This window comes from Sorex araneus, chromosome 6, assembly GCF_027595985.1.
Source record: "Sorex araneus isolate mSorAra2 chromosome 6, mSorAra2.pri, whole genome shotgun sequence".
NCBI lineage: Eukaryota > Metazoa > Chordata > Mammalia > Eulipotyphla > Soricidae > Sorex > Sorex araneus.
The window spans coordinates 68296703-68318817 of record NC_073307.1 but is presented as its reverse complement, the minus strand read 5'-3'; the positions used below and the strand labels follow the sequence as shown (position 1 = coordinate 68318817).

Sequence of the window (22115 nt, the reverse complement as noted above, 5' to 3'; positions counted from 1 at the left end):
CCCACCCCCCACAGTGCTGAGCAGGGCGCTCCCAGGGGAAGTACTGGGAGTGCTCAGGGCCTTGAGGGGGACGGAGGATTAGGATTGTGGTGTCAGGGATCAGACTGGGGTCAGTTGCACAAAGCATGTGCCTTAACCCCTGTAATATCTCTCCCACCAAAGTCTGTTATTTTGAATATGACCGTCCTAAGGGTATGGATATTAGCTTATCCTGTGCTTGAATTACATTTCTCTAATAACCAAGAGTGCTAACGTCTTCATATGTGCCCTTTTCTATTTGTGCATTCTAACAGGTTTATTAGAATCTGTTAAGAAGACAGCCACACGCCTGGCTGTCTTCCCTGGGGCCCCTCGGAGGGGATGGACTCCAGCTTCCCTCCCCACCCCTAGCAGAGCTCCCGGCGGCCGAGGACCACCGGAACCTAGCTATAGCCATGCTCAAGCCCCTCTCCTCACATTCGGACAGGCCTCATGCATGAAGGTACCGGCAGAGGAACCCAGGTGTGTGTAATCCCATCAACAGCCAACATCCAGAGACTTAAAAACAAGCTCCCAGAAGCGATATCTTATAACCTACTTCTCCCTCTGGGAGCAACTGGCAAGCTACTGAGAGTTTCCTGCCTACATGGGGCAGCCTCACAAACTCCCCATCGTATATTCATATGCTAAAGCCAGTAACAAGCTGAATCTCATTCCCCTGACCCTGAAAGAACCTGCAATGCAGCATCACTGGGAAGGCGAAGTGGAAAGAGGCTTCTAAAATCTCAGGGATAGGACGAATGGAGATAGCCTGCTCGAGAAATCTATGATCAATGGGATTTTGTGATTCATGATTGTGATATTCTAACATCTCAGAAACTAAACTGAAAAATGGATTGGATGGGAATCTATGATAGATACCTCACAGAAGATATTATTAGTAATGCCAACATAATGAAATATTATTTAACAATAGGGATAAATAGGGCTGGAAAACCAGTACGGCAGGTAGTGCGTTTGGCTTGCAGAGGGTCATTTGAGGTTTGATTCTGGGCATCCCATAAGGTCCCCAGACACCACCAGGAGTGATTTCTGAGCACCGAACCAGGAGTAACCCCTGAGAATTGTTGGGTATGGCCCATAGACATAAACAAGCAAAATTATTGATAAACCTTAAGAGATAGGCAAAGTATAGGCAATTAGTGATGCACATTGTATCATTTCATTTATATCAAACTCTAGAAGATGCACACTATTATAGTAACACCACTAAGATAAAAATGATTAGGTTACCTGTAGGGTGGGGAGATGGAAAGGAGGAAAACATAAAGTAGCACCAGGAAGCTTAGGGAATAATGAAGAAGCTCCTCATTTTAAACATGGTAATGTTTTATGGGTGTATACATAATTAAAACACCTTTCAAGCTGTATAGTTTAAACATGCACAGTTTACTTCATATAAATTATATTTCAATAATTGCTTGTTTCTCTTTCCAAAGCAGTCAATTATGCAGAGCCATTTCACAAACTGTTCCTGGCAGTTGCTTTCACAGTTAGCATCAGTGAACATTTCAAAACTGCATTAGAGATTTATTAGACGTTATTAGTATTCTATTCCTATCACCCAGCTCTTATTCCACCATCCACAAGTAAAATCTAAGGCATTTTACTCCTTAGATCAATATGTGCATCAGTATATACTCCCATACTGAAATCTGGATTCAGCTTCAAATTTTATACTGAGTATTTGTGGAACAAATGCTTCCGCTTTCTACCTTGATTTTTTTTTTTTTTGCTTTTTGGGTCACACCCGGCGATGCACAGGGGTTACTCCTGGCTCTGCACTCAGGAATTACCCCTGGCGGTACTCAGGGGACCATATGGGATGCTGGGAATCGAACCCGGGTCGACCGCGTGCAAGGCAGACACCCTACCCGCTGTGCTATTGCTCCAGCCCCATCTACCTTGATCTTACCTGTGACGAATTGCCAGTCACCACCAGATATTTGCAGGGGCTGCACTTTTTAACCGAAAGAGGTTTGGTTGAAGGATGACAAAGTCTTTCATGCACTTGGACGAGTTGTGCACTCATGCACTTCACTTCCCTGTATGTCTCCTTTTTCTTACATGAAGGTGAGCACTAGAAAGGCAAAGGTGAAATGAGCGACACGTTTGTCTCTGAGAGAGGAGCCTTTCGGATTTCCTCCTCAGTACTCACATCCAGCCACTCTTCCGCCACCCACGTGTACTGTCCGCAATCCTGATTCCAGCATTGCCTCTGGGAATGAGGACGAGTGGCCCGATCACACATCTCTTCAGGCACCTTTCCGACGCCTCTCCGTCGGCAGTAGACGTCCCTCCACTGGACTCCGGAGCCACAGGTCACGGAGCACTACAGGGAACCCAAAGAATCTGAACAATTAGGTAACAGATACCAAATTATACAGAAATTACAAAATAGAACCATGACCTGTTTTTACATTATTTTAAACATATCCTAATATTAAAACCTTCATTACATAAAAATATATCATATATGTGTTTTTAATAACATCTGCCCTGGAGTACTTCAACAGATATATAGCTTTTCTTTATTTTTTATTACTTATTTACTTTTTGCTTTTTGGGTCACACACATGCACAGGTGTTACTCCTGGCTCACACACCCAGGAATTACTTCTGGTAGTGCTCGGGGACCATATGGGATGCTGGGAATTGAACCTGGGTTGGCCACGTGCAAGGCAAAAACATCCTACCCACTGTGCTATCGCTCCAGCCCAGATTTTCTTTTTTTTATTGTACCTCTTCAAGTCTTCAAAACACGATAAATTAATCACACTATACAAAACACTCTATTTAAATTCCTAATTTTGTCTTTTAATTTCAACATATTAATTATCACACAGTTTACCACAAAATGGGTGTTGCTAAATTGTTTTTATCTACTGGCTTTGGTATTTGGCTGCACCCGCTGGTGCTCAGGGCTTACTCTTGGCTCTGCTCTGAGGTCACTCTTGGTGGTGCTCCAGGGACCATAGGCAGTTCACGAATTGAACCTGGGCAAGTGCTTTATCTCCTCTGACCCTTTTCCCTTTTTTTTTTTCCATTGGGGCAGAGGCGGGAGGGAGAGGGATAGACCAAATTTTGGCCCAAAGGAGCGCTTGCTACAAAGGGCAGCCTGAAAACAGAGCAGCATAAAGGTGGTCATGAGGGCCAGAGCTCCAAGTGGGGTCCCGGTGACCAGACATAAGAGATCAGAATGTGACAACTCAGCTGGATGGAGACCAGAGGAGATCGGGCAGGGCTCTGTCCGGCTCCAAGTTTCCTCCTGAGCCTCAGGAAGCCTGAAGGAACACCCTCAGCACCCTGCAACTGTCCCTCTGGGAACCCCCTTTCCCTCCTGGAGACTGAAAGGGGGACGCAGAGAAAACACACGTTCAGAACAAAGAGAGTGAAAATGACCCTTTAGGGGGGCTGGAGCGATAGCACAGCAGGTGGGGCATTTGCCTTGCACGCGGCTGACCCGGGTCTGATCCCCAGCATCTCAATCTCATACGGTCCCCCAAGCACCGCCAGGAGTAATTCCTCAGTGCAAAGCCAGGAATAACCCCTGTGCATCACCAGCTATGACCCAAAAAGGAAAAACAAAAGACCCTTTTGCCAGTGATGAAGCACCCCAGACGGGGCTCAGAAAGAGGGCGCTTAGAGCTGTGAGCAAGAGCTGCGGCTCTCCGGTGTCCCCTTCACCGGCCCTGCCAGACAGTGGCCAGAAGAAGCACAGATGCCCGCCCTAGGGGCTGGGGGGCTGGGGGGGGAGGGAGAGGTAGGTCGAGAGAGATGGAGGGCGAGACTGAGTGCTGCCAGTTCCCTCTGCTGAGCGCCGACTCTGGCCCAGGCTCCGGGCGGCTCTGCGGTGGGCACAGCGGGGCAGACGTGCCGGTCCTTCCCCACACGGTCAGGAAGGACAGCGAGGGGCCAGGAGCACCTGGCCGAGAGGATGTAGGGAGCAAGACGGAGAAGGGTGCTGATGGGGAGGTTTCCTAAGCGGGATTCCCGCATGACCGCTGCATTCTTTTGAAACACCATTTAAATTCTTACCTGGACATATTTAAATGAATATTTTAATTATATTTTAATTAAACAAGGTTTGGGGAAATTGGTTGGTAAGTTGTAAACTTAGATGCACTTGCCTCAATACCTCCAGGTCTCATTTTCTCTGACACTTTGTGTCCGTAACATTTTCATGCATTTCTCCACCTGGTGACTGATATACCAAGGAGGCTCTGAAGTTTAGGATACGGAAAGCTCCGAGGTATTTAGTCGTGTGCTTGAGCACCTGCCTCTAGTCAGTAGTAAGACTGGGAAACCTCGTGGGCAGAAAGAGACCCTACCTGTCCTTGGGCCTCAGTCAATCCTTTTGATTAGAAACATCACAGCCTCTAGCTAACATGTATTGGCTGAGTTCTTAGTCAAGGAACTAAGTTATTAGTTAAGAAATAGTTTTATGTGCAGATTATGGCATATAGTTTTGATTGGTTCAGAATTTTATTATGAAAATATAGATTTATATGTTTAAGAATTATTTAAACTATAGAAATGGCAAATGTACTTAATCATGGCACATAATAATTCCAATATTTTAAAAATTAGGTATTTTGGGAAAGGGGACATTTGCTTGCATATTTGTGAGATTTTGAAAATGCATTGGCTTTGCTTTCAAGTCTGATGTTACACTACTAAACAGAAATTATGGGCTTCTGTGAAGAGAAACCAGGAAAGTATTTTCACCTGACTATATTTAATTCGCCTGAATAGATTCAATAGGGTTAAATCAATAATTAATTTCACCTAAATAGTTTCAATAGGGTTGAGTGAAACTTTTTAGGTTACTTTCGAAGCTGTTTAGCAGATTTCTCATGATCAAGGGGACGGTGGGATGTGTGTGTGTGTGTGTGTGTGTGTGTGTGTGTGTGTGTGTGTGTATGGTGTGTGTTGAGGGGAAGTGAGAGGGTTGTTACCATTTGAATAGCACTGAGTTAAGGAAGGGAGCATGAGACAGGAGGATTCTATCATCACATTGTAAAAACTTGAAATTTTAAGTAAAGCTGGGATTCTCAAATACACAAAATTAAATGAAAAAATTCTCCATATTCCAGGAAGAAAGGGGGATGCTTTTTTTTTTTAAAAAAAAAATGATATTAGAGGGGGTACAATGCCGCCCAGCAGGTCAACCTGTACCTGTGTGTGAGTGCATCAGCAGCCTGATAGTGCCTTCAGGCTTCGTGATACCCTAAAATTGCCACTGTGCCTCTGGCCAGACCCCAAAAACTTGGGACCAAGATTCCCAAGAAATTAAATATACAAAAGTTAGGTATGTGGGAATCAGACCCACAAACCACCTCTGGTTCAGCAATCCAAGCTCATTTATCACCTTTGCTCCAGAGACCCATAAATAAATTTTGAAAGAGATGAAAAGCAGGCCATGATTCAGAGACTCACAAATGAATCTCAGCACACCGCAGAGATGTCGCCCCACCCTGTGCCAGACTGATTTCACCAGGGCACCACAGAGAGGGGCAGGTTTGTTCCTCCACCTGCCCAAAATGAACCCTGGCAGTCGCAAACCTCCAAAACCCAATCGCCACCACGCTTACGGCCAGCTTTATACAGGCTCGTCCGGAGCCCCTGACACATGAGAACGAATCCACTGAAAAACCCAGGGATGCAGGATCAGTGACGAAAAACTCCGGGCTTCATGGAGTCAGGGATGGGTGACCAACCCCCATCTCCCCACACTTCTAGTTTTAAGCTCATTAACGGCCATGATTCAGAGACTCACAAATGAATCTCAGAGGGGCACAGCATGCCACAGAGATACCTCCGGACCCCAAATATTTAAGAATTTAATAATTCCTGGAGTGCATGGACACTTTGACATCTGCATAACACTTTCATGGCAAGCATGAATAAACTATTTAGCCTCTGCCAAAGGGACAGACTGGGGTGGTGGTGGTAAGATTCAGAGTAATGGTGGTGGGAAGGTGCAATGGTGGTGGGATTGGTGTTGAAATATTGAATGCAAACAACTATTTGTTTATATTCAACAAATATTGAACATAAACAACTTTATGAAAAATTTTAAAATTAAAAAAAATTTAAAGTAATGCGGAGTTCAAGGCTGTTTCAATCAGCTTAATCAGTAGCTGAATAAACAGCAGTACTACATAAAAAATAGTATTTAATTTGTGGCTCCAGGTATCCATCTGGAGAACAAATAGCCTGTGTACTGGTTTTTCTTTCCTATTTTACAGCATTAATTAAATGTACTATAAGCTTTTTCATTTAAAATGTCAAACCCCAGGGAGAGTGCTTCTCAAAACTCGTGAGAGCCCCTCTCTAGTCACATTTTTCCAGATGATAATTTCTTTTCACTTCAGGTATAATGCAAAATAGCAATGAAATGAAATCATTTTATACTGAGTGATAATATTAAGGCAGTGTTTCAATTTATGTCGTTGAAACAAAATAGTAACCAGTGATTATCTCGTAATTATCTCTGAAATTACACTTCAAATGAATATATTATTATGTGTAAGTGCAGTGACAGCCTGCAATTGTTAACTTCATGTGGTTACTTTTAATAGAATAAATCAAAAGCCAATGACTTCACAAGTGGTCATTTGTTTCTGGTGGATATGTGGGGACTGTGTGGGTGGATAAAGCAAATTTCTATGACAAGGAAAGCCAATTCAAAAAGGAAAAAAAACAGACTCAATACAAATGCATCTGTGTTTTATAGTCTTTGAATATTCATATCTATATCTTAGACCCCCCCCAATACATTCTTGTAGCGAATCTTACATAATTTCATTCTTGGTGGTAAGCCAAAGCCAACTTGTTAGCACTCAGGATTTATTCACTGCTACAGGGTGGAGATCAAGGTTAGAAATTGTCTCTCATGCAAAGTAAACCACAGCAGCTGCAGGGCTGCATAGCAGCAAAATTATTTGGGGAATCAACAGGAATATTGGTGGTTAACAAGCAAAAAAAAAAATCTCTTCATTTCCCCTCCAGTTTTTCAGTGTCTCTGCCTGATGTCATTTGGGAGTTAGTGCCAATTTTGGAATCGGTATCTTTAGTTTTATACCTTTCAGGGAAAGTCATTATTTTGCAATGTCTTAGTTCCAGTAAAGTAAGGAAAATCCCCTCTTTGAGACAAGCTACAATAACAAATAACAAATATCATTAGTAAATTGAGGTAATTTTGTAACTAAATCACAGAGTTCTAAATTAGAAGCATAGAACAAGAGAGAGAGAAAAAGAGAGAGGGGGAGGAAGGGGAGGAGGGAGGGAGGGAGAAGACAGTCCTCTCTGACATCATTCAGTCCTTAGCACTTCATGGTCTCCAAGCACAGTGGGCTGAGAGCAGCCCCTGAGCACAACAGTTGTGGTTCAATTACCCCAATAAATAAATGATTCAAAATGTTTAGCTATATCCTAAACTCAGAGCTTAGTGAACAAAATAACTATTGTTTCTATGATTCTTTGGTGGAGATAATGAAGAAACAGGCATGGTTAGATTTTAGACTTACTTCCTAAAAACAAATACTATTGAGAGGTAACAATACTTTATTTCTTCCAGAACTCACACTACCTGCAAATAAACTGGAGTGAAAATTTATGTACGAGGGCCATCTTACTCCTGGGTATGCACATTATTCCTGGGCCGTGAACTAGACTAATGGAGAGGGGTGAGTGTTTGTCAAGGGAGAAGAGAGAATCCATTCAGTTTCCAAACAACAGCAAATATTTGTGGCATTCACTAGGGAAACTCACTAAAGGGATATATGTGTTTGTGGGTTTTTTTTGTTTTTTTTTTTTGCTTTGGGGGGACACCCGGTGGTGCTCAGGGTTTATTCCTGGCTTTGCTCTCAGCTATCAGCCCTGAAGGGGCCCAAAGGGCCGTATGGGATGCTGTCCTCTTGGTTCTTAGTGTGCAAGGCAGTGCTCTATGCTCTGTACTAGGAGGGCTCTGTACTTTGTACTTTGGGGTCTCTGGCCCCCAAAGAGAGAGATTTTAAGTCTTGCCTTTGTTAAAATATTAAAAGTAACTGAATATTCTTTATCAAAATTAAAATTTGAATTGCATTTTTAAGAATATAGTTTGGGGATTTGAAGAGACAGTGAAGGCACATGCCTTGTATATGGCTGACTGGCTCTGTCCCTGCCACCATACATGGACCCTCAAGCACCGCCAGGAATAACTCCTGAGCACAGAACCAAGAGTAAACCCGGAATAAACCAAGAATAAACACCTGTGGCTCTAAAATCCCTCCACTCTCCACCAAAATGTGGTTTTGTTGGGAAGGAAAACAGAAACGTTTATTCCTATAGCATTGCACTATAGCACCGTCGTCCCATTGTTCATGGGTTTGCTGGAGCAGGCACCAGTAATGTCTCCATTGTGAGACTTGTTGTTACTGATTTTGGCATATCGAATACGCCATGGGTAGCTTGCCAGGCACTGCCGTGCGGGCAGGATACTCTCAGTAGCTTGCTGGGCTCTCCAAGAGGGACAGAGGAATTGAACCTCGGGTCGGCCTTGTGCAAGGCAAATGCCCTACCTGCTGTGCTATCAGTTTATTCCTAGTTTCAGTTAAATATAAGCCATCACACTTAAGCCTCAGACATTTGACAGACTCTTTTTGCCAACAAAACCTTAAATGTGCAATGCATGAGCTGTTTACTCAATAATGATGATGTTCTGACATTCAAAAGCTGCCATACTGCACCACTGTTAGAGCACACATATTGCTTCTGATGACAGAGACCCGGGAGCTCTCTTTCTTCTCACTGCTGTCTGAACTTCTATCTTCCTATGAGGCATAGCTTCAACACAGAGACAAGCTAATTCTATCAGCAGAAGAGAGATTTTTTTTCCTTTACAAAACTTCGATCTTTAACAGATAAACATGCACTTTCACAATATTACTAAGAATAGCCTGAAAACTAGTTGAAGACTTAGTGCACTGAAATCAGGTTTCAGGAAGTTATTCCCGTTAATGCTTCATTCAGTTTTGCCTCTTCCATATTTACCAAACAGGTCTTTGCTTGACAACTGCCTGAAATTCATGTCTCTCCCAATTTAGATTTTGAGCTTATTTTCCAAGCAAGTATTTTCTTTTGTAAAGTGATTTCTCAACGTGGTTCTCATTGCTGTGTCAGCTTCATTTATATTGAGTCTTTCTCATGTGTGTTCACTTAGTCTTTCTTAGACTAGCCTCAGTGATCAAGTGACACCTTTACAACCTTCACATAATTTAATTACCTCTAGAATTCACCAATACCTTCTCTAAGATGTAATCTTACATGAAATGTAAGCCTTGCACATGGAAACAAGGAAGTTAGTATATATGTGTGTCCACATATACATATAAGTATAAAATACACATATCATCATATATATTATTTGATATCATCATCACTGTCATCCGTTGCTCATCGATTTGCTCGAGTGGGCGCCAGTAACGTCTCCATTGTGAGACTTGTTGTTACTGTTTTTGGCATATCTAATACACCACAGGTAGCTTGCCAGGCTCTGCAGTGTGGGCAGGATACTCTCGTTAGCTTGCCAGGTGCTCCTTGAGGAATAGAGGAATCGAACCTGGGTCGGCTGCGTGCAAGGCAAACTCCCTACCCGCTGTGCCATCGCTCCAGCCCATTATTTGATATATAGCAGTATATTAAGTATATATATATTTGTATACACACTATTAGATGACCTTGAACAAAATTTGGGCAAGAATAATAACCCACCTTATTATTCTGTGACACAGAATTCTCATAAAACTTGCAACCATAGGGGCTGGAGTGATAGTACAGCGGATCGGGCATTTTTCTTGCATTCGGCCGACCCGGGTTTGGTTCCCAGCATCCCATATGGTCCCCGGAGCACTGCCACAGCACCTCCAGGAGGAATAATTCCTGAGTGCAAAGCCAGGAGTAATCCTTGTGCATTGACGGGTGTGACCCAAAGAGCAAAAGAAAAAAAAAAACACCACTTGCAACAATAAAAAAAATGAGTAATTATAGAATTAGAAAATGTGTATAATACTAATTCTGGTCACAGCCACAGCGTAATAAATGTTTAGCAGAATAAAGCACAATTACTGGAGTAAAGTGTCAAAAAAATCATACCGTGCAAACTAAATTTCTATCTCAAATGCAAATATATATATATAATGAAATACATCACATACCTCTTTCCATTTGTTGGCTTTCCATGAAGGACATCTGACAGATCTACAAGCCTTGTGAGTCTGAGGTTTCTGTAAGTGACTGCAGTATTTTTCTTCTAATTTTCCTTGGAAATGGTCAACGCAAAGCACTTCACGGTACTTAAAACCTTTCCCACAAGAAGCTGAGCACTGAAAAAAAAATTAGTTCATTAAATTTATTTTATGGTTGACCCATATTATTTTCACAGTGCAAAATATGTTTTGGAGCTAAAAAATCAATTTTCTCTCATGTCAATGCAGAAAACTGCAGCATTGATCTGCTTGAGCAGGCACTAGCAATGTCTCTATTGTGAGACTTGTTACTGTTTTTGGCATATCGAATACGCCACGGGTAGCTTGCCAGGCTCTGCTGTGCGGGCAGGATACTCTTGGTAGCTTGCCGAGCTCTCCAAGAGGGACAGAAGAATCAAACCCAGGTCTGCTGCGTACTAGGCAAATGCCCTACCTGCCATGCTATCGCTCCAGCCCATGCAGAAAACTAAAGTAAAAAAATATTTCTTTTGTAATTCCCTTTGGATTTTTTTGTATTGATCTGAAAAGAAAGCAATAACCACTAGTACATATTTAAAGATATAGGAAAAAAGTATCTTTTTTTTTTTGGTGAATTGCTATTTTATGAGTGAAACCAGGATCATAAAGTAAAATAATGTGGACTCACATTGAATGCCACCTTTGCCACTTACTTGCTGGATGACTTTATTAGCACATTTCACCAACTGTATAAGACTTGTTTTCTTCAGTTAAATAAATAGGGGTTACAATATTAATTTTATAGGTGTATTGTGAAGATTAATATGAGACTTTCTCCTCTGCCTTTTTCCTTCATATAATCTCCAGGAGGATGCAACTTTTCAGTCTAGTGCATGTACAAGCAGGAACACATGATCTCAGACACCTCTTATTACTCAGAGAAATGCTCACATGTGGTTTAATTTCATAAAACATAGTGAGTTCTGAGAACATTAAATAACATATTATACATTTTGTGTATATAGTGAGTTCAAACACAGGCTGTCTGATTAATAATAGTATTATATGCTTAAAACATATTAAATTAAAACTTAATAAGTTTAGGGGATAATTTATCTTTTCATATTGTGTGAATGATTATATCCCCTTTGTGTAAGCACCTGAATAATTAAAACATAATTATTTTTTAAATTTCCAAGCTGCTTTATTTTCTTTCCAATGCATAGTTTTTATATGACATTTGCTCTATTAAAATCTCTAACTAAATCAATATTAAATCCATAAGAATCAGAAAAAATGATACTCCAAGATGAAAGATTATTAAAATTACAATAAAAACACACAAGGAACTACTAAGGATATACTTTTGGAAGTTTGGGGGCCTGTGGTCAGGGTCTATTACTGGGATCACACTGAGGATGACACCAGGCGAGGCAAGCTGATTAACTCCATCCCAGCTTTAAACTTAATCTTGAGGGGCCGGAGTGATAGCACAGCGGGTAGGGCATTTGCCTTGCATGCGGCCGACCCGGGTTCGATTCCCAGCATCCCATATGGTCCCCCAAGCACCGCCAGGAGTAATTCCTGAGTGCAAAGCCAGGAGTAACCCCTGAGCATCGCTGGGTGTGACCCAAAAAGCAAAAAAAAAAAAAACCTTAATCTTGAAACAGTGGGGTTTTTCACAGACATTTATAAGCTAAAAGAATGATTTAGGTATTTGGTATATCTTATTTATTACCCATATACCTGTATTTTGTAAAATTCCTAGGGTTCTTTGAAAAATTAAAAAAAAAATAGAACAATTAGTAAATAATAGTAAATGATCTCTCCTTTTTTATATATATTTTTTGAACCACACCCTGTTGTGCTCAGGGAAAATCAAGTCCCACACCTGGCAGTGTTCGGGGAACAAAAGGGATGCTAGGGATTGAACCTGAGTCAACTGTGTGCAAGGCGAAAGCCCAACCCACTGTACTGTCTCTTCAGCCCCAAATTCTTGATATTTTTTAGTCAAAAGGTTATTCTTTACAAAACTCTGTAATATAAACGTAAATGTTGAAACTTTAATGTTTTTTTCTTCATGGGTCACATCCAGCGATGCACAGGGGTCACTCACTTTTGGCTCTTCACTCAGGAATTACCCCTGGTGGTGCTCAGGGGACCATATGGGATGCTGGGAATCAAACCCGGGTTGGCCGCATGCAAGGCAAATGCCCTACCCACTGTGCCATTTATTGCTTCAGCCCTAAAACTAATTTTTGTCTATGAACAAAACCTGTAAATGCATTGCTAGTTCAGCCATGTAACTCATACCCCACATAGTTATTCATCACAACAATAAATCATATATTCTCTTAGAGGGAGAGGTTAATTTGTTGTTGTTGTTGTTTAGTTTGGGGGCTGCACCAAGCGGTACTCAGTGCGTACTCTTGGCTCTGTGCTCAGGGATCACTCCTGGAGGGTCTCAAGGGACCATATGTGGTGCCACCAATCAAATCTGGGTTGGTTGTATGCAAGGCAAGTGTACTATTGTGTGCCCCAAGATTTCTTAATTCTATTCTTCATTTTAATATGTAAACAAAACAACTGCAAAATATAATTTTCAATGTATATTTTGCAAGGAGCTGACGATACTGTCTTTGTCTTTAACAGCGAACAAAAAATTCAATGCTGTTCCTTTCTTGATCCACCAAATTTCAGTTAATATTTTTTCCCAAATTTGTATTGTTTCTTTAATATGCAATCTTATGCTACTTAGGCACAATATAATGAAATTCAGAAAACTGTAAAATCACTTGTAATGTATTACAAAATTTAGAAAAAACTGAAACCGATGAGGGGAATAATAATAGTGCAAAACATTGATTACTTTAAGAACATCCTTACAATGTCTCCATAGTGTGAGAGAAAACAGAAAATGAAAGTAGATAATATTGTTTCCTTGAAATGTTTGCCTCATTTCCATATCAAAATATTTGCTTAATTTCCTCCCATGCAAAATCTTCCTCCATTTTAGCTTTACATATTCCTCAGTACTGCTTTAAGTCTCATTGCTATGCCAGAGAAATTTGCACAGGAGTTTAGGCACTTGCCTTGCCCGCAGCCAACTTCAGTTTGATCCCTGGTACTGCATATAGTCTCCTGAGCACTACAGGTATGATCTCCCTGAGCTCAGGATCATGAAGAAGTTCTGAGCACAGCCAGATGTGGCCCCCAAAACAGCAACAACAGAATCTCATGGCTTCTGCAAAGTCTTCCTCCATGCTGAAGGGTGTGTGATGTTCAGCCCAGACCAGTTAGATGTAACTCTTGCAGACATTTCACACTTCAATAACCTATTTATTGAAATATTATTAAATGAAACTTGTTCATTATCATTTTATCTGCTACATGATATGTTCTACCAAGAACAGATATGTTGTAGGGGGAAATGAAAATGAGGAAGAATCCATAAACACTTGCTTCTAATATAATGAACATGAACCATTCTAAATTCCTTCTTAATATAGGAGAAAATAATTTCAGGTGTAATATATGTTGCAGGATCCTGCAGTAATTCACTGGCAAGTGTTCTTTTAAAAAGAGCAGCTAAAGAAAAGGGAGCTTTCACCCATATCGGAGTCAGAGGAACCTTCACCAAGGATGAAACCCCAGTACGGAGCAAAATGGTGCAGCCAGGAAGATATTTCTAAGTGCAGAACTTTTCCCTGAAAAATGCATTGCTCTCTCTCAAAGGAAGTTGTATACTGAATATCAGACACCCAAATCCGATAATTCCCACAGTCCTATACTTGCAACACTGAAATGGAATATATAGAACTATCAGGTACAGACAGGGGTATGATCAAGACATTATTTTGGTGGCTTTTCAATCTTGCTGGGAGAAACTATATTGGAATTCTCTTCTCAGAAGCAGATTCTGAGGACGAATTCCTGGAGTGCCATCCACCCGAAGCTTATAGTCAAGCTAACTGGAGGTTAAAAGTTTAAAGCTAGCAGACAAGGGGACGTTGTTTCTCCACGACCACATATGACTTCTAGCAAGCAGGTTACACCACCAGAGTCATAAAGAAATCTATGTACCTCCACAACACAGCTAGTTAGCAACTGAAGCCCTATTGCCTACTGTGCTCTCATTAAGCCCTGGTGGTCATCCTAGTAATTTATATACTGGCATTCTCTTAAGCCCCCAAACACACACACACACACACACACACACACACACACAAATAAACATTTTCTTGCCATGCAAGATTTGTGTGACTATAGTTTGGTAGCAGCCAGGAATTGGTTATCATGAATCCACGGTAGCCACTCAGTTCCTCTAACTCTCTGTGAATTTGTGTCTGAAGGCACAATCGTCAACACGGTTTTGCTCACATTTGGCACCTAACTGCCACTGAACACCTATGATTATGCATCCAGGGCCACCATCTAGGCCGTCTCGAGGAGGTGCCCCTGAGGACTCGCAGTCTTAACCTGCAAATCTGCACTCTTCTTGCTTGACTTCACGCACAGGAGTGACAACTCCTCTTTAACAGTTGACAGTTCAAATCAATAGTCACAGTCCAGTCTGGCTCGAATCTTCTGCTAAGGACTGCAGGTACCAGTGATTTTAATCCCTTGGCTGTACTCCAGGCCTAATAAAACTTCATGTGAAAGGCCTTACCAAACCCTTTCAGCTCTGCACTATGAAACACTGCATTGTTTTGTATGAATCTGTATTACTGTTACCAATGGTACTCCCACACACAAATTCCCCAATGCATACACAGGTTTCCTCAATATTACTACTGCCATTGGACACACATGATCATAAAATTTCAGAGCTTTACCAGATTTTCTTGACCTGATAGCACAGTCATGGCCTGGCAATAGCAACTGTAAACACTGTGTCACAGTAAGCCCACTTTACCATGGGCTTACCACTTTACCATAGCTGCTACAGCACACCCATGACCAAAAAGTCCACAATTGCTCCAGGTTACAAACTCAGAGCAGAATCACTCTGCAACATGCAAACATAAACTCAATAGGTGCTATACTGCTAAAACATGGGCCTGCATCTGGATTCCAAGTACACAAGGCACTGTAGCACTGTTGTAGCACTGTTGTCCCATTGTTCATCGATTTGCTCAAGCGGGTGCCAGTAATGTTTCCATTGTGAGACTTGTTGTTACCGTTTTTGGCATATCAAATATGCCATGGGTAGCATGCCAGGCTCTGCCGTGCGGGCAGAATACTCTCAGTAGCTTGTTGGGCTCTCCGAGGGGGATAAGTATACAAGGCATAATGAAGAAAGGGGGGATTTACCTGCAAATATAAGAAGACCTAGGTTGGGAAGAACTTTCTAAACTTTGCGACAAAGACACCTAAATCACAATTCACAATCCTAATTAGCTCACTAAAATGAGGAAATCAAGGATAGCAAAAGTATAAGAAAATTCCCAGCAGAATTTAATGAATTAAATAATATAGTCATTTAACTACAAACTAAAACAGTTAATTGAAGAGTAGAATAACAGAAACCAAAGATGTAATCTGTAGGATAATGGCTGGTTTGCCCTTCCTCCATGGCTGCTGGGAGCTTGTGTTTGTTGATTGCCCCCCAACCTGTCAATTGCCTTTGTAAATATTGTCTTTCTCTTCTCCTTAATGTCCTTTGCAGGGTTATTATTTCAGAGCAGTTGCTTTTTATGTGGATCCAGGAAGACAGTTAAAAAGACAAGCCTGTGGCTTGGGTTGATTGACTCCAGATAATATGCCACCTGGACATGTGCTCTCTCGACTTGCCTTTATTCAGTTTCCCTTACTTCCTAGATCCCCAGAAGCAGGGTCCCGACTAGAGACTGGATGGACCCAGGGCAAGCAGTGAGCTATGAGCTACCCTGGCATCGAGATGGGCCTGGTCAAAGTGCCCTAATGCTTAACTATAAGTTAAGAGCTTGGTCATGGACAAATTCAGTCATGATACAAAAGTAATAGCTAGATTTGGACCCTGCTGGGGTTAGGAATGATAGATCTGGCCTAAGCACTGTAGTCTGAGTCTGTGGTATGATGTCCCCAGGAGAGTCACCTTACAAACCTACAAGTGTCTATTACTGTGTCCATACAGAATGGTCAATATTCGGAGAATTAAAGATGCTGATTAAGTTGTAGGTCTAAGGAGAGGAGAAACACACCTAAAGGCTGTTTTGCCCTCAGGGGCTGCCGGTGGTCGAGAAGTCTGAAAAAACATTTTTGATGATGCTCCACGTGGGGAGGCGTGGTTGGGGAGGCGTGGGGAGAGGATAAAGAGAGCCGCTGCAGGGAGCAAGGGGGCATTGTTAAGAGAAGGGGATTGATGCTTGGAAAGGGGGGATCATTGAGAAAAATGGATTAATGGGATGGTTAGATTGTTGGTTGGATTGATTGAAGGAGAGATAGCAGAGAGAGAGAGGGAAGATGGATACAGCAGGAAGAAAGAACTGTGTGGTGCATGAACAGGAAGTTCAAAGATCTTCAAACATATAGGGGAAGAGTGATAGTACACTGGGTAGGGTATTTGCCTTGCATGAGACAACTTGGGTTCAATCCAGGCACTAAGAGTGATCCCTGGGCTCAGATCCAGGAGGAAACGCTGAGCACTGCCAGGTGTGGTCTAAAATCCAAAACAAACAACAAAATTTTCAAAAATAAAACAAAGACAACAAAAACACAATAGATCCACATGAATTATGTGGATCTATAATATAATTAATATATATAATATAATTAAGGTGGCAAATTCAAAGATAGAGATTAAGTTCTAGAAGCAACCAAAGGAAAACAAGACTTGCAATCAATGGGAATCCTCATAAAACTCACAGCAGAATTATTAACTGAAACTCTACAGACAGGAAGACAATGACACCATCCAAAGTGTTGAATGAAAATTACTTCAAACCAAGAATACTCTGTTAAATAAGGTTACCATTCATATTCAGATAAGTCACAGAAGTTTTTTAGACAAACATATTTTTGACAACTAGATTGTCTAAGAAAATTAAAGGGCCTTCTATAAAAAGCAGATAAGTTCCACATGAAGTATGAGCAACTTGAAGTGATAGTACAGTGGGTATGGTCGACCTGAGTTCAGCATCCAGCACCCATTCGGCCCCTCAAACCCCACCAGAAGTGACCCATGACTGCAGAGCTAGGAGTGAGCCCTGGATACCAACAGGTGTAGAACAAAAATAAACAAAACAAAACAATATGGGAGACTGATAACGGCATAAGTGGTCAAGGGCTGGGCTCACCTAACAGTGCTTGGGGCTTACTTCTGCATTGTGGGTCAGGGTCACTTCTGGCTGCACTCAGGGGACTTTATGTGGTGTTAGGGATTGAACTAGGGTCAACCTCAGGCAAGTTAAATGCCTTACATCTTTTACTATCTCTTTGACTCAATAACGGATTTTTTTACAATAAACCTGAGAGTTGTGCATTGATTTTAAATAGATTATAAGTTTAAACTCTAGATATAAATTTCATGATAACCTTAAAAAATGCTTTGAAGAAACAAATGGAATTTGATACAAAGGGAGAAAATAAGAGAACTAAGAAACAAGCTTAACAAAAGTGCTATAAAATATGACCATAAATTATTTTATATTGGTAATTTTTTGAAAATATTAATGACATGAACTCACCTATCAAAGGCACAGGTGGATAGCCAAATCAGTAAAAAAAGATCTTATATTCCACTGTTTGCAAAAGCTTTATTTGAACTCAATAGGTTAAAATAAGATATCATAAAACAATCATATATACAAATAGCCTAAAACTATGAATATTGATACACATATATAATGTAAAATAGATTTAGACTTAAATGTTGTAATGAGATAGAGAGCACATTGTATATTATTAATGAATCACTCACTAAAAACAATAAGATATCATCTCATGTCACAGAGACTGGCACACTTCAAAAAGAATAAGAATAATCAGTGCTGAAATGGATGCAGGGAAAAAGGAACTCTCATTCTATTGCTGGTGGGAATGCTGAGTGGTCCAGTCTTTTTTGGAAAACAATATGGGCATTCCTCAAAAAAACTAGAAACTGAGCTTCTCAATCTATGACCCCACAATACTGCTCCTGAGAATATACCCCAAAGGCAAAAAAACACACAGCAGAAAAGCCAATTGCACTCCTAAATTCATTGTAGAACTATTCACAATTGCCAGAATCTGGAAACAACCTAAGTTGCCCAAGAACAGATGAGTAAACAAAGAAACTATGGTACATCCACACAATGGAATACTATGTAGCCATTAGGAAAAATAAAGTCATGAAAATTTGTTCATACATGGATGGACTGATCATGACAGAGCCATGGCAAACTATCTGTGGCATATTCAATATTCCAAAAACAGTAACAATGATGGTCCTCATTCTCTTGACCCTGAAAGAGCCCCCAATACACCATCAGGCTATACTAGCACACGACATGAATGAAGATGTTACTGACGTCTGCTCAAGCGAATTGATGACCAATGGGATGAGAGTGATACAGTGACACAGTGACATGGATGGACATGGAGAGTAACATGCCGAGTGAAATGAGTCAGATGGAGAGGAACAGACATAGAATGATTGCACTAATTTGCAGGACAATGAAAACAAACATAGTATGGGGCTAATACCCAAAGATAGTAGAAACAACAGCCAGGCAGACTGGTCAATCCATGGCAGGAAATTTGCCACAAGTTGTGGGGAAGTGTTGTTAGGACAGAGAAGGTACACAATGAAAATAATAATTGGAACTGGACAAGAACTGAATACTGAAAGGAGGTAAAGTTATATGCAGTAACAGTATGGCACACCACAGAGCCAAAAGGGTGGAGAGAGAGAGAAAGAGAGAGAAAGAGGGAGCAGAAAAGTGTTTTCTATAGTGGCAGGGTGTGGGTGGAGAGGAAACAGAACACTGTTGGCAGAAACCAGTAGGGGATTTTAAAATACCGTATGCCATTGTATATATCAATGAAGCAAAATATTAGTTAATATCTAAATAAGGGGTTGAAAGAGGAAAAATTAATAGGCATTTTCAGGACTGTCAAAACTTAATAAGCCAGAGAGGTGTTCTTCTCTCATACATATGGAACATTCTTGAGAAAAAGTAAAATACCAAGATGAAAAACTAATGTCAAAAAGTCATGATGATTAATGTAAATATCAAGTAATTTTTCAGATCATAATGTTATAAACTTAGAAATCAACTTCCACTCCCAAATTAAACATTTAGATACCAAACTATTAAATATTTACAGTGACAAGAAGGAAATAAAACCAATTCTTGTTAAAAAGTGAAAATAAAGATACAAATGATCAGACATATGGAACACAGCAAAATAAATGCAGAGAGAGGAGTTCATAATAATGCATGTTTACATCGGGAAACTAGAAAAAGCTCAAATAAGTATTATATTTAAAGGAACTACAAAGGTAATGACAAATGCAACCTAAATTCAATAGATGGAAGGAAATTTTTAAAATATAGCAGGAAGAAAATACTAAAAATACTAACACAATGCTTGTGTTTGGGAGATAGCTCAAATGCTAGAGCACATACCTAGCATGTGCAAAACCTGAACGCTAGCCACCAGCATGACATGGAAATTCCTTGGCATTTCACGATGACCCTGAAGGCCAAAGTTCCATGGATCACAGCTTGTACATTAAATCATCAGGGGCATGCTAATAGGCAGAAAATGACCAGGATTGGTTCTAAGGTCTCAAGTACAACTGAACTGGCTTTATTTAAAAATAAATAAATAAATAAATAAAACACAATACAAAAGATTAGTGAAACAAACAGCTGATTTATGAAACAATAAACAAGACAGACAAACCGTAGCTTGAGTCACAAAAAACAAAATCCAAATAAATAGAGTTAAAAATTATGGTGACAATTTTACAGATATCACCAAAATCCAAATAAAATCAGATTATTATAAACAACTTTATGCTAATCAATTAGAAAACTAGAAGAAATAGACAGTTTTTTAGAATCATACACCATCTCACACATCTATTTGTGAACCAGAAGAAAATAGAAAACCTGACCAGGGCAATTATCAGAAAGCAGATTAAAACAATAAAAAATTGTCCCCTGACAAATGTCTGGGTTCAAATGAGTTTACTAGTAAGTTCTACCAAATCTAAAAACAAGACCAACTATAGTCCTCCTCAATTTTTTCCAATAACGTGAAGAAACAAGAACGTCTTAATTTTTGAAGACTAATATTACTCTAATACCAAAAATGAGACATCACGTATTAAAAAAGAAAATATAGACCAATATATTTGATAACACAAATGAAAATATTCTAAACAAAGTCCAGTGAACGAAATTCAGTAATATATTAAAAGGATCATACATACATACGATCAAGTGGAATTTATCCCAGGGATGTAATGACAGTTTAATATATTCAAATACATTCATGTGAAATGGGGCAAGAAAAGTCATGGTTGTATCAATAGATCCAGAGAGAGATTTTAATGATTCAATGAATTTTTATGGTTTTAAAACATCTAAAAATGGGAATAGAGGGAACAGTCCTCAACAAAGTAAAGGCCATACACAAGAAATCCTCAGATAATGTCATACTTAATGGGGAAAACTAAAAAAATTTCCTCTAAGTTCAGACACGAGATATAAAATGTTTATGCTCATCACTATAGTTCACTATAGAATTGGAAGTTGAAGTCACAGCAATAGGAGAAAAAATAAAAGTTCAAATTGGAAAAGTAAACTCTTTCTATTTGTAGATGACAAAATAATAATATACATAGAAAACCTGATGGATTCTACTAAGTTATTAGAAATAATAAATCAATACATTAAGGTGATAGAATACAAAATCAATAAGCAAGATTCTGCTATATTTTATAAGCAAACAAAAAACTATATAATAAAACAATTAAATACTCTATTCAATTATACTGAAAATAATCACCTATCTTGAAATCAGCAATAGATGTAAAAGACTGATGCACTGAAAACAGTAAATTGTTGTTAAAAGAAATGGAATGCACAGCAAAATGTAAAACTATTCCATGTTCATGTAATGGGAGAATTAATAGAGTTGAAGTGACCATACTATGCTAAGTATTATACAAATTTAATGAAATTCCTTTAAAATGTTCAAAGGTATTCCTCAAGAACACAGAACAACTAATAACTAAAATTTGTAAGGAATCATATTACCCAAGCAGCCAAAATAATCCTGAGATAAAAAAGACCAGTGACATCACATTCTCAGCTTTAACTCTATTATAAAGTTATAGTAATCAGAATGATGTGGTATAAGAATAAAAGCTGTTTGCATCAATAGATTAGCATTCAAATCTCAGGAATAAACTGTAAGAAACAGCTGATTTACAAAAATAAGGCACAAGAAAAAGTCAAGGAAAGAAAGCCTCTTCAGATAATACTGAGAAAAGTAGATAGTCATATGCTGAATGAATTTAGACTGCAATATCACACTATGCACAAATGCAAATTCAAAATCAATTTAAGACCTATGTGAGACTTGAATACTTAAAACACATCAAAGAAAATAGATGAAAAGTACTCCATAATATTGGTTTCAGTTTTGTATTCAGTGATTTTATTACTTTGGCAAAGAAAATGAAAGCAAATTTAAGCAAACAGAACTACATCAAAATAAAAACCTCTACTCTGTGAATGAGACTATTACTGAAAAAATAGACATTCTACTGAATGTGATAAATTTGTACACTGTAAATCTGACAAAAGACTATCATTTAAGATTTTTGAAAAAAAGACTAACAAAACCCAAAACATACACAATCCTATAAGAAAATGGGGAGAAACATGTAGA

The 22115-nt window shown here is 39.6% G+C and overlaps 1 protein-coding gene across 1 annotated transcript in view; it reads right to left on the bottom strand.

Annotated features, from left to right (window-relative positions):
* Positions 1 to 22115, bottom strand: part of ADAMTS20 (ADAM metallopeptidase with thrombospondin type 1 motif 20) — a 249176-nt gene that overhangs the window by 68243 nt on the left and 158818 nt on the right. The window contains exons 29-31 of the mRNA XM_055143422.1: positions 10239 to 10406; positions 2198 to 2371; positions 1955 to 2119 (exon numbers count right to left, since the gene is read on the bottom strand). Of these exons, the coding sequence (XP_054999397.1) occupies positions 1955 to 2119; positions 2198 to 2371; positions 10239 to 10406 (507 nt within the window). The remainder of the gene's footprint in view (positions 1 to 1954; positions 2120 to 2197; positions 2372 to 10238; positions 10407 to 22115) is intronic.